Genomic DNA, 17,945 nt, shown 5'->3' on the forward strand with positions numbered 1-17,945 from the left:
TTAAAACAGAGTTTTACAGGAGTTACGATGGTAATGTATTCATTGGTAAGATTACGGTTTTCATCGGTACCTAACCAAATCTACATTTTCACTCCTTGACACAAAAAACTAATGTTAGTAATATCCTCTAGAATAACGCTTAACATTTTTTGTATGGTTTATGAGTGGAAAGATAGAATTAAAATGTGTTATTTTTAGGAATGTCACAACTTGAAGATCCTTCAAATGATGATAAAGTTGCCAGTGGTGAGGCAGTGTCTAGTAAATTTGCCTTTATAAATGTGGAAGAGAGTATCAAAAAGGTAATAATATTATAAAATGTACTATATTTTGGTAAGACCACATATTTTTTAAACATTTGCTCACATTTTATCTTAACAGAACCCCTGTACATAAGCCCTAACTTTCTATTTCCTTAGGGGTTTCATTTCATACAAGTAGGAAACAGATTAACAAATTAGTACGCTTTTATTTTGTCTTATAATTTATTATGGAAATTTGTGTGATATTTGAGATGGCTATGTTTCATTAACAAAAGATAGTAAAAGTTTAATAGAATTTAGCTTATAAATTTGAAATAAAAACTTCACCAATATTTTCAAAATATTAATTTAATTTATTTATATGAAATTACAAGTTTTGAAAATATTGGTGAAGATTTTATTTCAAATTTATATTTATTCCAATATTACCAGTTCTTCTTTAAGATAAGAATTTAGGTTATCGTCAGGGCCGACGCAAGGACCACGTCCGATGGGGCGCTGCCAGAGGAGGGCGTCAGCGGCAGCAAATCCTGTATGGCGTCGTCAACATTTGTCAAACTTTCTTGGTTAACACGTTGCAGTACACTCCTCTTTCTTGTATCACCTGGTAGTGAATGTGTTAAACATTTTTTTGTGATGAAAAAATGATTGTCCTTATATATTGTGGTCGCCTTTGTGAGAGAAAAATGTTTTTAAGATGATGTTTAAGGTAGGAAAAATATTTTTTTTGATGGATTGGATTTTTATAAATTACAGCTGTACGGAAATTATCTATTTTTTGTGTAGGCCTAGTGTAACTCTTGACAAATTAATACTTATCGTACTATTTTCAAAGATTTAATTTTGTAGGAAACTGTTGAAGAGCATATAGAAGATGTTTATAATGAAGAAGAAAAACAGGATGTTATCTGTGAATCTTCGCAGGATAGTTTAATAAATCCTGTAAGTAAATTTTAGAATAGCTGTTCTGGATGTCTTATTGGTGATTAGAATTGCCTATATTTAAAGACAATTAATTATGTACTGAATTTAATAATGCTTAATTGTAAGTGGTATTTTGCATGGCTAAAAATGTGTGTATTGTGACGTTTTAGTCTAGTTTATTATTGGTTCTGCAAATAAGCATCACGATACTAAAACAGTTAACTAAATTTATTTAACCTATTTACACTACTTATTACAATTAAAGACTGAATAAAAATATTCCTTACAAATGTTACAATTTAAATAAATTTCTATTAAAAACATGATGGTTTCTTTACACCACAATTATGTAGGCCTACAAATACTAGCTACAAAGTGACTTAACTCAATTTTCTACTATTTACAGTTCTCTTACAGTTTCTCCAGTGACCTTTCCGAAGTCGTCCACAAGTTACGGCACTGTCCCAATAACAAACCAATCACCAAAAGCTCTTTATAAGAAAATTACATTCATCAAATTTATCCTGTATCTAAATTGGGACTACAGTATTCTGAAACACACTACGGTATATTGAACAGCTATGTTGATGGTTAAGGTTTTTTTTTAAACTTGCAAGCATCTTTATAAACTGCCTGTATTTTTATGGTTAAAAAAATATCAAATTAATGGGTGATTTGTTGTTACTATTGTCTTTTTGTGTGTGTGATTTGTTGGTGTGTGTAAGTGAATCATAATTTTGTGTTTCCAAGTTGCCAGGACAATCAATAGAATTTCCGATAACAGAATTCCCTGAAGACAATTTTTATTATAAACCACAAGAAACTAACAACAGAACGAAGAGGAGAGTGAATTTTTCTAAAATGGAGCTCGACAGATTGAAAAGACTTGTTTTAAAGTTCCCAGTTATTGAGAGGAAACAGCATGATAAAAAAAGTGAAACTATGAAGAAGGAGTGTTGGAGAAAGATTGTGATGGAATTCAATTCCGATGAAGATATCATCAAAAGGAACGTAGATCAATTAAAAGGTGCATGGAAGAGAATCAAAAGCATGTGGAAAAATAAAAGAGCCGCACAAAGGCGTTGTAAATTCAAAAGTGAACCATTTACACTTGAACATGAAAATAAAATGTTGGAACTTTTGAAAGACCAGATGCCGTTAAAGAGCATTCCTAAAGACAACAGTGAAACAATATACAATCCTGTTAGAAAAGGTACGAGTTTTTGCATTATATTAAGTATTTTTAATATGCTAAATAATTCAAACATAATAAAAAAGCTTAACAATTAATTACTCTAAATAGCTTGGTAAATAAAAAAAGTGAACCAAAGCTATGCAATGCATAAGCAAAATTAAATTGAAACACTGCTCCCAGGGAAAAGATTTATAAGCCTCTACTGAGGAGTTTGCAGGATAATCTAACTAATTTTTATTATGTTGTGATACATCATATTTTGTGTACATTTCTTTAATACCTACATAATATTGGCTAAGTGATTAAAACTACTCTCTATTTACTTCAATAATATAAAAATCAGGGGTTTTAATCCTGACTTGCAGACTATAGTAATGCAATTTTTAATTATTTTAATTCAATGATTTTTGTTGTAATTTCAGTAAAATTGTAAAACAAAATTGCCCAACCCTTTCTATTACATTCATTTACTCAAATTCCAGTCTTCACTGAGGCATCTTTAATATACAGGGGCTATTCAGACAGTAAGCAAGATTTCGGAATCAAAAGCACAATTTTACGATGTACATTAGAATGAGCAACTAAAATACTTGTCTATTTAGTTACCAAACAATTGGAGGCACTTATAATAGTGGTGGGCGAGCTTTTAAATTCCCTTGAAGAATTTTGCCATCTGTGATCTCAACTGCTCATTGACATCCAATCGGAGATTGAAGCTCATTGACATTAAGCCGTGTATCACTAAGTCTTCATTTTGGGAAACAAGTAAAAGCTACTTGGAGCAAAGTCTGGACTGAAAGGTGGTCGAGGGGAAATCTTCCATTAGAATAAATTAAGGAGATCTTGTGTGCATTTTCCTTGTGAGGTTTGCAATCGTCATGCAAAAAGAATTTTGGATGTCAAATTTTAGAACTTTACAGCTAAGAGGATCTTGAATCCCAGCATGTTTTTTAACTTGAATATTGCAGCAATTGGCAGTGTAATAACATTTCCACTGTAACACAGAGGAACATACACAGGCAAACACGTCTGTACTTAAAAGTACGAGGCGTCAGACGGAACACTCATTACTTTCTGAATAGCCCTCATATTTATTTAAGTAATTGCAAAGACAATTTTATGTGGGGATTGTAGGAACTGTGACAATAACCAGAGCTGGCCTTAGGCTCGTGTGAAAGGTGTGTCTGCACATAGCCCCAAACCTTTTGGGGGGGGGGGGGGGCGCTCCTAGTGCAAAATACCAAGATTGAAAGGCATGATGGATTGGGTGAGGGGGGTTAAGTTTATATGTTTGAATACTAATATTATACATTGAGATTTTTTTAGTTAGTATTGTTAGGATACTACTTTTTTGGTAGTAAGGGGCCCGCTCTGAATGTTTGCACCCAAGGCCGGCTCTGACGACAACTTTTGGATGTTAAGTTTTTCCACATGCTTTAAATTATATTTTCTTTAAACCCAAAGTTGTAGCTTTAAAATTTTACTTAAAATGTTCCTAACATCTAACTATGATGGTTATCTTAAGTTTTTTGTAGAACAGTTGATGCATGAGTCTAGTTTCAAAAGTTATTCATCAATTTAGGAATATTGAATCTGTGGTTTTGTTGTAGTTGAAACAAACTCCGCTCCAGTTATTCCTAATGTAATCATCAATCCTGTTCCAACTTCTTCACTTACCAAAGTGTTGACTGCACCGAGGGAGGCTGGTCCTGTGTTGGAAAAGAGAGTAGTGAAGGACATTGATTATTTAGAGGGGAAACTACCTAAAAAGGCCGTTTCCCTTGAACAAGAATTGCACAATGCCAAAATGGCTTTCATGAAAGCTGAACATTTGAAAAGAATGGAGGTACTGAATGAGGAAATGAGGTTTTGGAGTAAAATGAACTTAAATGCGGAAGCATATGGATCTTCTCTACGAAGTTTACAAATTCCTTTACCTGGAATACCTGTGCACAAAGTCAACGGCAATGTTTTTTAATTAGCACAGTATACCTGTTGCTCAAAATTAATCTTAATGTGAGGAGTCCACTTAGAATAAAATATGGGTTTGGGAGGAAGTTGACAGAATTTGTGGATTATTTTTGAGTTGCACCTCAAAAGTTTTGCTATTTTGTATTTATCTTTACTGCAAGTTTGTCCACTAAAAGATTGAGAAAAATTGAATTTTGTTTTCATGAAACAAGGGAAAACATTTACAAATCAATCGTTCAATCGATTTACAAATAAATTAGGCATAAAAAAACTACAGGGATTATCATGGAGTTGAACAGGCTAATATGCATTAGTTACCTATTTTTAAGCTTTAACATAATTATCAATCACTATTGTACAATCTTTATCATACATGTATTGATGCAAGCTATATTTCTACCTGGTAAATGTGTTAATGCGGTTGGCCAAAATCGTGTAAAAGTTTAAAGTATCTAATTTTGTTTATTAGCTAAATGGACATTATACATTTTCATCTTATGATTGTAATTTTAAGAAGCTCTAAAGTTTAATTTGTTTTCTGTGATGAGAAAATGTATCTAATGTACGTCTAAAAGGTGTCTTACGTTTGTTGTGTATTGTCTGCTGTTTTATTGCATAGAGTTGTATTTTTGAAAACAATCAACTTGTCAATCTTCAATGTACAGTAGAAGTCTAATTATTGAGATCAACGAGTACCAGAATAGTAAAGATGCAATAAGTTGGATTTTTCAAGATAATGGCAATATATACTTAACACTATAGACTTGCTGCATGATGGATTCAATAATTTGAAATACACCAAACTGAAAAAAAAAACTGTTGTAAACTCAAATTTTGTGGCCAAATTTGTTATTTTTTCTGCTTATCCGGTAACCTGTATAATGGTGTGGATTGGTGTTTGGAATGAAGTTCTACTGTTTCAAATTTTATTTAATAGTACAATTTGTGGTTCGAGATCAATAATGCTTATTGTTACTATGTACATGTACAGAGAAATTATACTTGTTTTATTTCAAAATATACAGTATACAGACATTAAATTACTATAATTTTGTCAATTTTAACCTGTAAATAGCTTTGCATTTTAACATGTACATTTTTTTAGAGTTAAGTGAATATAGCAATGTTATTGACATGGTTTTAGTTTAATATTTGTTTGAATAGATACACATTTTTTAAATAAAATTGTTACAAATGGACTTTTTTTATTATTTTACCTTTTTCCTTAAAGTTAATGAATTTTCTTATTACCAAACCATGTTTTATTAAAGAAATAAAAAGGGCGTCTATCCTTTGGTTGGAAAGACAACTCAGTTGGCCTCCTAGCTACTAACCTCAGATAGTCAGATACTAGGCCTACAACCAAATACAAATGGCCTTCTTTGAAGGAAGAAAATCTAAACATTATTGTTTGTTTTGTGCATTGCATTTGAATGTCAAGGCTTCAGCATAGCCAAGGAGTGTCAAACAGATCCTCCTTTAACAGATTCTACATCCTTGCACTTCAACAAACATGAGAAAGATCTTGAAAGATAGTGCAGTTATACCCGATATAACTGATAATGGCTTCTAGAGCCACATTTGTTGTGGTATTGCCACAAATGTTTTAGTATCCTCAGACTTTCATAGAAAATGTTTAAGAATCAATGGCAAGGACAAAAATCTCAATGGTACTTGAATGTGTTGAACGTTAGATTATTATACACGTTTATTGCTTCGATAACATCTCAGAAAATGTAGAATTACTTAGTTTATGTTAGTCAATGTTTAGTTTCATATTAAAATCAAATCCATAATGTGACGGAGTATTTATTGGGAGTCAGTAGAGTGACGGACTACAAAATGTGGTTTGTGTCCTGCCGCCACTGTCCTGGTATTCGCTACTGTCCTGGTATTCGCTACTGTCCTGGTATCCGCCACTGTCCTAGTATCCGCTACTGTCCTGGTATCCGCCACTGTCCTGGTATTCGCCACTGTCCTGGTATCCGCCACTGTCCTAGTATCCGCTACTGTCCTGGTATCTGCCACTGTCCTGGTATTCGCCACTGTCCTGGTATCCGCCACTGTCCTGGTATTCGCTACTGTCCTGGTATCCGCTACTGTCCTGGTATTCGCTACTGTCCTGGTATCCGCCACTGTCCTGGTATTCGCTACTGTCCTGGTATCCGCCACTGTCCTAGTATCCGCTACTGTCCTGGTATCCGCCACTGTCCTGGTATTCGCTACTGTCCTGGTATCCGCCACTGTCCTAGTATCCGCTACTGTCCTGGTATCCGCCACAGTTCTGGTATCCGCCACTCTTGTACTGTATCGGCTCATCTCTCGCCCAGGCCTGAGTCTTGCAGGATTGGCACATGCAAGATTAAAAAAAACTGCTAACCTCTTTAAACAAAGAATAAGAATAAACTAATAAACAGCTATAATCACATTGCGGTACACAGGGTATTTTATTAAATCAGATGACTAATTTCTTTCATTTATTACAGCTTATAGAGATTGATGAGAATTCATCTACGTTTGGTTCTGAAGTAGTAGACGAAGCATTGTCTACTGAAGAGGTTTCACAACACACTGACCCAAATGCAACAAGTAATAATAATTCATGTTTATTATGTACAGTAGAAAATAGAAATCCAACTATCCGAATATCCGTATCCCTTACAGAAAGAATTACAAAAACCTAACACCACAATTAATGAGAATTGTTATTAGAGAAGCCAGAAGCCGTGATGACGGAAAATTAAAAAAAAACCTCTCCTGCAGTTTTGTGGACATAATCATCGTCTCCTGCGGTCACGGAAACATTATCATCATTTTCCATGATCACAGCAAAAACGTTAAATACATTCCACGGTCATTTAGACATTAGTATCGTCACCTGTAGTCACAGAACCATAATCATAGTTTTTCATGATCGTGGCAAAATCAGGCGCATCTTCCGCTGTCTTGTAGTTTATTTATTTGTTTTATTACAATGCTGCAAAACAGGATAAACCCAGATACATTGTAGCATTAATATTCTAACAACAAAATCTTGACATGCATGATAAATAATAAATATTGTAAAAGTTTCTCTTGCTGAAGAAATTATAACTATTAGTGTAATATATCACTCACAACAATACAATAGATGACAAACCGAATAAATAGCAATAAATAACGTACAAATAAATAACGTTATAGTCAAATAACGTTACAAATAACGATTGTAGTCATCATTATCATCCTTGGCGGTTACGTAAAATCATAATTGTCCTCCGCAATCATGGGGAAAGCGTGAATTTTTTGCAAAATTTTTGTATTCACGTTCTGTAATCGCAATAACAATTCAAGCTTGGCTCAACTTGTTCTATTTTCAATATAACACTGTAAATTTCCGTAAAAATTCAATTAAGTATCAGATTTTTTTTTAAATGGTATGGTCCTAATTGATTTGGATAATTAGACTTCTACTGTTACTAGCTTTTATCCTGCAACTTTGCTTGTATAATTTTTGCCTTTAGGACCAAATAAACTGCCAAATAGTAATTTAGAAATAAGTCAGTAACTATTGAAGTAGTTGTGAAATGGAATAATCACGGATGTTTCTCCAATTCCATATATTTGAACATTTATTTTCATATGTGTAAAAGTTACACAAGAGCAGGAATTGAATGTTGCATTTGAAGGGGTTCGCTTTTCAAGCAACTTGATTGCTAACACTCAAGTGACACAAAAAGTGATCAACTGCAAAATAAATAATCGTACTTACTATTATTATGGAGATGACGGATTTTATGCTAGTATAATTCAATTAACTTTTAGAAATCAGGGTGAAAGATCAATCATTTATCCTATTTAAATAAAAAAGAAGTAAAAAAATTACTTTTTATTTATATTAGAATATTGTAGTAGAAAGCCACTGTTTAAAGATATAAAATAGTTTTTAACTCATTTGCAGATTAATTTAAATGTCTGTCCAGTATGTTGTAATTTGACTCGATATATCTAATGTATCCCTTGTTATTTGAGAGCAGTCATTGTATGCTCTACTTTTATTTTCCAGAACAAGCGTTTTTGTGTGACAAGTGCTCCATATCATTTGTCTCGCCCAACTTCTTAGAAGCACACAAGAAGAGATGTCGTGCTCGAATGGAGGAAACCGCAAACGAGCAGTCAACAGAGGAAGAAACCATCGACTCAAACAAAACCACCACCAGATGCAAAAAGAAGTCTCGAATCCCTGCCGGAGAGCTGAAATACAAGTGCGAAACTTGTGGAAAAGGTTTTGTTCGGTTGAAAAATCTTGAGGCACACATGCCAACGCATAGTGTTGAGTTTAAGTGCGAAAAATGTCCGTATACAACAGAACATCGGAGAAACCTTATGCGCCACGTTGTAGTGCATTTTGGGGAGGATGAGAAAAAATACTCTTGTCCGTATTGTAGTTACACGGCTGGAAAAAGCAGTTACTTGAGGATACACGTGGCAAGACATTTAGATGAGAAACCACACAAGTGCACCGTGTGTTCATACGGAACAGCTGTGCTGGACACACTCAATAAACATATGGCTACACACACGGGCCAGAGAGAGTTTGCGTGTTCGCATTGCTACTATTCCGCCGCAAAGAAGTCACAGTTAGCCAAACATTTGCAGAAGTTTCACTCAGAAGAAGGTAATAACACTTGAGTAGAAAGTGTTCAATGTGGAACATTTGACAGAAAATTATTTGTTTAGCAATTAATTGAGAGTAATTTGTTATGTTGTGAATGAAGAAATTTGAAGTGCGAGCTTAACTTTTTGAAGGAGCAATTTTTAAGCATTTCACAACATGTCAAGGTCATAATCCTGAAACTATAGACATATCGATAGTTTCCATAAGTTGAAATTTACCGTCCCTTTAGTGAGTTATTCCTGTTACGGTATGTTAGTTTTTTTTACAAAAAAGTTGTTTACCCTCATCACTTCTGGGAGAAGCTTGATGATTTCCAAAATGTTTGAAGAGATAAAGTCACACCCCCATAAAACCATATACTTAAAATGTTTGTCATGACGAGAAACCTTGTACAAAACTATCCATTATTTCATAAATTGCCCTTTAAGGTTGTAATTCCTTTCTAAAGGGAACTATCCATATACCTAATGTTTAAAATACCTCAGCTGTACTTATTTGTTTGTTATTATTATTTCAATTTATTATCTTATTAAAATCAGGTGGGGTTATTTGTTTGTATTAACTGTATTCTGTTTCGTTTATTTCAGCTTAACAGCTGCATTGAATTTAATGAGCATTTCCTCCCTCTGAACAGGTTGTGTACCACTCATCTTGTAATCACTCATCTTGTAATCGTGTGTTGTTACCATTGTTTGACATGGGAATGGAACTGGGCGTATTTTAACCTTAATATGAATAAAGGATGAATGAAGAATGTAGTGAGATGCATTGTCTCTGAGTTTCTTTAACTATAGGACCATTTATTAAACACCCAAAGATTAGGTTTGTTCAAGGAATGGCTTTAAGCCAGAATAGTTGTAGAAATGCGAGATAGCAGCGAGGTTATCTGTGTGTTTATAAAACACACAGATGACTCATAAAACACAATATTTTGTTCCCTAGGGACTTATTCAACAATCAAAAATCGTCATTTGTGGACTCAATTCAGTATTGTGTGTTTGTGTCTTCTATAGCCGATTGAAGCATTCTAAGGTAACCTAGCAACCTAGCTGACAGCCATTTTATTCCAATGTAATTCAAACTCCTGGCTAAGAGCAAGAGCTGTTCCTTGACCCTAAACGATTGACTATTATAACACTACTAGTTATAGTAGTGTTACATAGTCAATGGTATAACACTACTAGTTATAGTTAAGTGTTATATAGTCACTGACTTAACTTAATCTTTAAGTTACCAGAGCTAGCTGCTATCCCTTTTATTCTACAAAATTAAAATCCCAAAGAACAACGACAGCTTGGTCTAGTTCATCAAATCGTCTACTTAGTACTTTTATCATGATCATGGCAACCTTTTGTTTGTTAATCAAGCGCTTGAACCACTCAGCTATATGAAGCTAGCCAACTAACTTGTGTTCTTCCCACTTGAAGACGGTTGGATTTGATATTAAAAAATACGTTATGCTGGTGTTTTAATCAACAATGGAACATTTCTAAAATGACACTTTAAACACATAATTATCTTTTATAATTAAAAATATACTCTTAACACAGAATCCTGCTGAGCTATCATCCTCCCCCCAAATACAGGTTTTGTTGGTCATTTGAAATGTTTTAAGGCATTTATTCACTCATATTGTGAAAAAATAACATTAATAAAATTATGTGCCATTTGATAAATTCTTCATTTGAATCAGGAATATTCCCAGAAAAATTAAAGTAAGGAAAATTAATTTCATTACATAAAGAACCACCCGTCACATTTATCTAATTATCGACCGTTATCTATATTTCCGTCCATTTCCAAAGTAGATGAAATTTGAAATTCTCCCGCCGCAGCAAACCTGCCTACTAAGTGAATTTCCATTTAGATTTTAAATTAAATCTTTTGAAAGATAAGATTAGGTTTATCGAGTACCTACGTAAAAGGTTTTGATAATGTGAGTACCTTACCAAGAAGTGTTGAGAACTAGCCCTAATTCTTATGGCTACGGCCACACTTGACACAACCTATCCGGCATCGCTGGTCTTGGTGATGGCGACGAAGGAGCTAATTATGTAAGCGACCAGCGACCACCGGCGAAAAATAAACGAGACCAGGAGCGTTATTTGGTCGTGGCTATAGTCACAGAAAACATATAGTTGTCGCAGCTAGTCTGGGCGCGCGGACCCTTGTGTACTAACCGTCCCCCACGCCAAAGCCATGAAGACAGCAGTGAGGCGCTGAATAACCCCAGACAGCCGTGTGGGCCAGATGTTTTTGGAAATGAGCAATAAACACTCCCCTCTACACCCCGCACCTTAGCGCGGCCGCGCGCCCAGACTAGCTGCGACTACTGTACTACTATAACCGTGGTTATAGTAGGCTAGTATGTTTTCTGTGCTATAGTACAAGGAGTTGAATGTGGCCGTGCTACAGATGTACGCTCCTTATATTACCTTTTATCCCTATATCTTACCCACCAATCTAATATCCGTGATTTCACCTCATGATTATTTCTTCGTACCAACGTTTCCAATACCAATATTGTTAACTGGTTTCTTATTTTAGTTAGTACTTCAATATTTTCTGAGAAATAAGAGATTTTTAAAATTCGTTTTTATATAATAGCATTGAGGAAAAGGTGTCAGTCTGAGGGAAATTTCAAGAACTAAGGTGGTAGCCACATACGTTGGTATCATTGTAAATTGTTTTAGTTTCAGTTTCTGGTTTCTGTCATTCCATTGCCATTCTGTCCTGTCCTGACTGACTCTGGATTGGATTCTGGTTCTGGTCTATGTTTTGTCGTCAGTCAGTTGTCGTTGTCAAGCAGGTTTATTTAACCTCAAACCATAGCTAAATAGAAAATGTAAGTAGCGTATAATACTCATTTAATTTTACACTTCCTCACTAAAGGACTTGACAAAATGAAAAATCACATGGATGTTAAAATATAACTAACTTAAGTTATCTAGTCAAGTTTGTATAGATGCTGCAAGCTGCAACCACTGTCGGTCTAAGACAAGCCTAAATTTTCCACACAGATGTTTTGATCTCAAGAACAATTTTTAACAATTTAGACCTAATAGATCTTTTTCGTTAGATTGGCTGCTCTCTGATGTCGTAGAGAAGTAGTTTTATATTGGGCTGCACTTTACTTTAGATCCTACACTAATTTGAATGAAAATATTGATTATTTGATTGTTTCATTCGATATATCGATCAATATTTTCATTCGAATGAGTGTAGGACCTAAAGTAAAGTGCAGCCTTTTTAAACAACCTTCATTGGATTTAATTAGTAGGCCTACAATATAGTATTCTGCTTGATATTACCACTTAACACGTTTGCTACAGATCGCCACATATTTGCGACGCTGCGGTCATTGACACGTCTCAAGGCCTAATATCACACATTGACCTGGTGTCACTTGGCTAACAGTACACACAGACCGCGGGTCAGTGATACAGCAAAGTAAAAATCAGTTTGACCAACTATCATATGACGTCATAATCATCATATCCACAGACCATTAATACAAAATTTCATCTAAATCGGATCATTTTTTCTCGAGTTATAGTGCTAACACACACATAGGCCTCTTTCTCTCTCTCTATTTTATGTATATGAATTTGAACGGAGGGTGTTTTTGACCTCTAGGTACCTCAATACCAAAGAGTAAATTAGTCCCGGGTCCAGGTCTTACTATGAGTCATAGCTTATTCCCTATATGGGAAATTTGCTAAAATGTGACTGACTGACAACATATCAGCTCTATACTTAGCTTATACATTTTTGTGTACATGTCATGAAGAAAACAACTGTAAGTGCAAGTTAGAATACTAATTCCTTAACGTTTGCTACCCATTTCCGCATCTTCCAACTAAGTAGTTCGGACTACTTGCTTACACCTGTGATATTTTCTAAGGAGGTACCGCTACTCTATTGTTCAGTTGTACAGCAACAAAAACACCTTTAGAACAAGCAGTCCTAACCCATATTTGTTTTGTGGCAATGTTTTGTGGATGAGCTGGGAATAAAATCTGTCCTTCTCACACCAAAGTCCAAGACACCAAGACACTGATCACTAGGCTAGAAACACACCACTTTTGTATCCTGTGATTGACTATTGGTCTGTGAAGTAGACATCCCATCTATATGGACCAGCTGTCACCAATTTTTTTATTAGCCTAGAGAACATAGTTGTGTGAGCCAGTCACAGAATGCACTAGTGTCTAAAAATTCTATTTTCTACCTTATTTTTTTGTTGCTAACCAAGTGATAGTAGCAAACAAATTGTTCCTAGTTAATTTATTGGATGGTTTTTAACAAAAACAGTTCTTTATATCTAAAAGCATATACCATATCCTGTTAATTATTAACAAGGCCATTTTTTAGGCATTGGACAATTTAGTAAAGACAGCTGCCTACATAAGTACGCCATAAAATACATGAAACAAAATAAACTAAAAAATTACAATGATAAATAAACCATAAAACCACCTAGTATAGGTCGTCTATCTATATAAATTGTAAAAATGGCGATACCTACTGTTACAAACAAAATAAAATAGTTAAATGTTGTTGATGGGTTAAAGCTGCTTTTAAGAATGCATGTTGTTGGCCTAACTTATACAGAATTGTAAATGATTGAACCAAGATTTTTCAGAGTCGCAGGGGATGAGGAGTGAGGTGGAAGATGCTTTGTTCCCGTCGTCTCTCGACAATCCCTCTCACCGTTCTCACAGCCATCCTTGTCATGATAATATTCATTACAAAGCAAGTTAAGGATCTGTACGAAAGAAACCAAAAGTTCCATCGCATGGAGAACTACAATCAATTTGTAAGTTGAACCCTTCTAAAGCAGGGGTTTTCTAGGCTTGGAAGTGGAGACCACTCTTTTCTTGTCTTAGGTAATTTAATGGTACAGGTTTCCTAGAAGCGGAGCGGACTGCCACTGGACGACCGTGTTACCGTACGCTTCCGCACCTAGGAAAACTCGGCTTTAATTGAGGTTTTTTTACAGGGGATGGAATATAGAGGCCTATTTAATTTCTAGTTTGGACAGTGTTGAGTTTTATTGAGTTTTATCCACCAAAAGCAGGGCAACAATTTGAAGTGTAGTTTTTTGACTGTGAATTCATTGAACTATGTAATTACCTTAAGTAAAAAAATCTATGACAGAAGAAGAACATGCTTAGTTACAAAAAGCTAACACCCACATCCCCTACCATGTTACCCCGCCTTTGGTTTCACTACCATCTTTCAAAGTTTTAGGACAAGTATATACTATTTAATTGGTAGTTGATCTCTATTATCAGATGAAAATTCTCTGTAACTGCTATACTTCAATGGCGGTGAATTTATTTATTTTTTGGTACAGAATTACAAAAATCTTCAATTACGAATAATTGGCTCATTGGCAATTGCTGCATCATCCATTTAGTTATTTCATTTTAGTTTTTTTATCTTTTTCATTTTAGTAATTTTTATTTTTCTAAAACTGAATAGGCTTACGTTGATTATACAATTATAACCTGAGTCCACGCTCAACCCTGGTTTCAGGGCTTCGTGGGTGGATTTTTAGTGTCAATGTTTCTGGTATTACAAAAATAAAGTCCCTTAATGGACGACAAGTATTTCAATCAATCGTTCTTCTGCTTTTTTAACCAGTATACTAGTCCCGTGCTGTCAGAGGGAGGGGAATCATGACGGTGGAACATCTAATGGAATATTGTTTTACAGATTAGCGAGGTGTCTTCATCAATGACATCGCTAGAGTCGTCTGTAAACAAAACTTCAAACACCCTTCATCAGCTGAGCGACGTGTTGCAAAGGCATCACAACAGATGACACATGGGTGAGTTATATAAGACCAGATGTAATGAAATTACATTCAAAGGTAGATCATTAATTCGATTAACGTAACATAGGTAAGACATTTTAAGAACCATCCATGTTCTTAAAATTCCCCCTGTCTGCACCTGTGAATGTCTAAGGTTTTGAGGTTTTGCTTTTGAAATAATTGTATTTGTTTTCATGACAGCAAAAAGATTTGTGTACTCGTGGTTTTTATCTTTACCTTTTAGCAAATTTTCCTTTATAAGAAGCTGTTACCGTAGGTGGCATGACCTGTAGGTGACCTAGACCCGGGACCAGGGCTTAATTTCTAATTTGAGAAGTACCGGAGCCATGACTTACCGGGGGGTCTGGGGGGTATGGAATACCCCCCAGGTAAAGAGGGGGGTCCGGGAGATTTTTGTAAAAATTGCACTTGAATTGGTGCATTTTAAACACATTTGAGCATGGTTAAGAATGCACATATACAGCATTATATTATATACAAAATAGTAATATAACAGGTATAAAAATTAAAGAAGTTTGCCAGCAACTAAGCAGAAGCACTTAGTATAGTATGCAGTGTATCCACACGACCAAAACAATAATCCCGCTAACTGGGTTGTAAAATGCCATTCCATGCAGTTTTTTATTATGAAAACTGTCGTTGTATTTCTCATGCAGTTTTTGTTATTTTGTTTATTTCTTCTGAGAGTTAAATTTGACATAGGCCTATATTACACATCCACTCCACTGTTCCAATCCAATCCAATCCAATCACGCAGCACGCAGTCAGTGGACTGAGATCATCGATCTGAACGAACACAGACTCAGTCAGTGGCAGTCGGCACCTGGTCGGCAGACGGCACTGTCGGCAGACTGGCTTACAAGTAGGAACACCGTTCCCCGTTGTATAATAAACTTTGAATACTTTGCCCTGAAGTAAAGATTCGGTATTTGACACGATTTTTACAAAGAATTGAAAACCATAAGTCAACAATTGAAAAATAAAAATACTATTTACAGCTAATTAAGATCGATTCAAAAATAAATTATCAATCCAGATAACAGGAGCTTCGCTCCAGTGTCCTGAGAAGTACCGGAGCTGCGCTCCGGTGTGCTCCGGCTGAAATTAAGCCCTGCCCGGGACCGATTTGCTTTTTCATTTTGATGTTCCCAGCAAACCTAGGTACTTGTTAACCCTAATGTCATTTAAATAGATTTAAGTGAAAATAAAATCAGGCAATTAATCGGAAATCCACTTAGTCTGCAGGTTTGCTAATACTTACAGCTTTAAACAACAACAAAATCGGCGATAAACATAAAAAAGAGTGCATATTTAACTGAACTTAAGTAATCTCTCAGCAACTAGATATCTCATTTCAACATGACTAATCATCCAAAAAATTAACCCAATCTATATAGGTTTTCAATAAACTTCCTTGACTTTACTTTATTTTCTAAAATTTTCCCTAACTTGCGGCCTTTTTTAAAAACTTTCCCTGACCCTACTCTTGTTTCCCTGACTTTCCAGGTCTGTGGAACCTCTGTTTTATTAGAAATAAAAAAAAAAAATTGAGTAAGATAACTGTATTATTGGTGCTTTTTTTCATGATTAATGCACAATGTAGGGTATGTGGCATGTGTACATTCGAATAATGAATTGATTGATTGAACCAAGTTTAGTTATAATTAGTGATTTAATTGCTGACTTAAAGAAAATAATCAAATTGAGTTAATGAGTTTAATTTCTTTTCAGATTTGTCTCTAGCATCTTCTCTCCATATAGCTGTTCACCAAATCGTTTAACGACTTTCTACTCCTAACAGGTCTAAAATTGTTAATGTTTTTGTTATTGTCTAAAATGTCAATTTTTCACTTGTAGGCTATTTGAATAATCTAAATGTTTGTAATTTGGTACTTGAGTATTAGATGGAAAAACTTGTTTGTTATTGAGCCAGTAGAAATAGCTTTATGAAATCAAAGTTTAAATATTTATACCTGTTGTAGTTTTCTAGTTTATCTGTTTTATGTGTAGACAAGATGTAACCTTGTAGTATTAATGTTGTTCCTAACTTATATAGACAAAATGTTAAGTTTTAATCAAATTGTGAAATACGACCATGATTATTTGATTATAAGTAAAGTATTAATCTCAAAATATTTCTTTATTGTTTATCTTTTCTCTTTAAGGTTACAAGCAATTAAAATATTTTAGTATCCCCAATTTTGTTTTTTATCACTATGCAATGTCCTCAAATGGGTTTATCATCAATAGTGTTAAAAAATATATATTTAAGGGAAGGAAGCAAAGAAAAATAGGTAGAAGGTTTGCACCAAGTCTAAATAAAAAAAAGAACAGTGTCCCCAACAACTCAAATGCAAGTTGCTGGGGATGATAAACAAGGATTCTTATCAAGGTACATTTTAGCAAGGGCTTGAATACTTGGACTGTGCATTCGTTATTTCTGATCCTGTTTTGAATGAACAGAATGACATTTTTTTACAATCTTTTTTCAGAATTAACTCCACCCATTGTTTTCGATGATCAGATCGGTGAATAGACCATAGGCTAGGACACAATCTAATAAATAATTCCATTTTATTTCTCAATAATAATAGGGGTCTGTGGACCAGACTTGACCTTCGGGCCTCAGACCAAAACCAGGTTGGGTAAAATTTGGCTTGCTCAGGAAAGAATGGATTTTTATACAATTGTTGTACCTTACTATAATCGGGTTAAACGACTACTGCAATAACTGCAACATAGTGAACAGAAAACAAAATTAAAAATGAACATAATAATTGTCTTTGGTCATGGTGTGCCTCTCACCTAAGTTCATGGTGAAATAGTAAAAATCATTTGCGGTCGTAGAGACATTTTCTACGTATTCTGCGAGCACGACGAATTCGTGAACTTCCGTGTTTTCACTTCTCAGGGTCATCATATTTCTTTCCTGTGGTCGTGACGAAATCGTGGACTACTTAGATTGTGAACCATCCCCTACGTTCACAACAAAATAGTGAATTGAATAACTTTTGTCATTGCATGGACATAAATATTGCCTCCTGTGATTGAGACAAAATCATAAGTCCTAAACAGCAAGATGCTGAAATCTTG

At 34.8% G+C, this 17,945-nt stretch overlaps 1 protein-coding gene and 1 long non-coding RNA gene across 2 annotated transcripts; both read left to right on the top strand.

Annotated features, from left to right (window-relative positions):
* The first annotated feature begins 200 nt into the window (after positions 1-200).
* On the top strand, positions 201-9,242 carry LOC129000032 (zinc finger protein 271-like). The gene is made up of 4 exons (XM_054426879.1): positions 201-302; positions 1,113-1,205; positions 6,840-6,942; positions 8,399-9,242. The coding sequence occupies exons 1-4, from the start codon at positions 201-203 to the stop codon at positions 9,022-9,024; spliced, it is 924 nt and encodes a 307-aa protein (XP_054282854.1). The 3' UTR covers positions 9,025-9,242.
* A 2,527-nt stretch (positions 9,243-11,769) lies between these two features.
* LOC129001089 (uncharacterized) lies at positions 11,770-16,942 on the top strand. Its single transcript, XR_008491385.1, has 4 exons — positions 11,770-11,855; positions 13,656-13,829; positions 14,732-14,846; positions 16,584-16,942. It is a non-coding gene; the product is annotated as an uncharacterized LOC129001089 (long non-coding RNA).
* The last annotated feature ends 1,003 nt before the right edge of the window (positions 16,943-17,945 follow it).

Source organism: Macrosteles quadrilineatus, unplaced genomic scaffold (genome assembly GCF_028750875.1).
Source record: "Macrosteles quadrilineatus isolate MER2022 unplaced genomic scaffold, UCM_ALF_1.0 Scaffold_8__2_contigs__length_117827958, whole genome shotgun sequence".
Classification (NCBI taxonomy): Eukaryota; Metazoa; Arthropoda; class Insecta; order Hemiptera; family Cicadellidae; genus Macrosteles; species Macrosteles quadrilineatus.

Excerpts from the sequence above, each read along its gene's own strand:
- LOC129000032 (XM_054426879.1), top strand. The coding sequence starts at position 201 with ATGTCACAACTTGAAGATCCTTCAAATGATGATAAAGTTGCCAGTGGT. Across the intron at positions 303-1,112 it reads TGGAAGAGAGTATCAAAAAG|GAAACTGTTGAAGAGCATAT; the intron begins GTAATAATATTA and ends TTAATTTTGTAG. Across the intron at positions 1,206-6,839 it reads AGGATAGTTTAATAAATCCT|CTTATAGAGATTGATGAGAA; the intron begins GTAAGTAAATTT and ends CATTTATTACAG.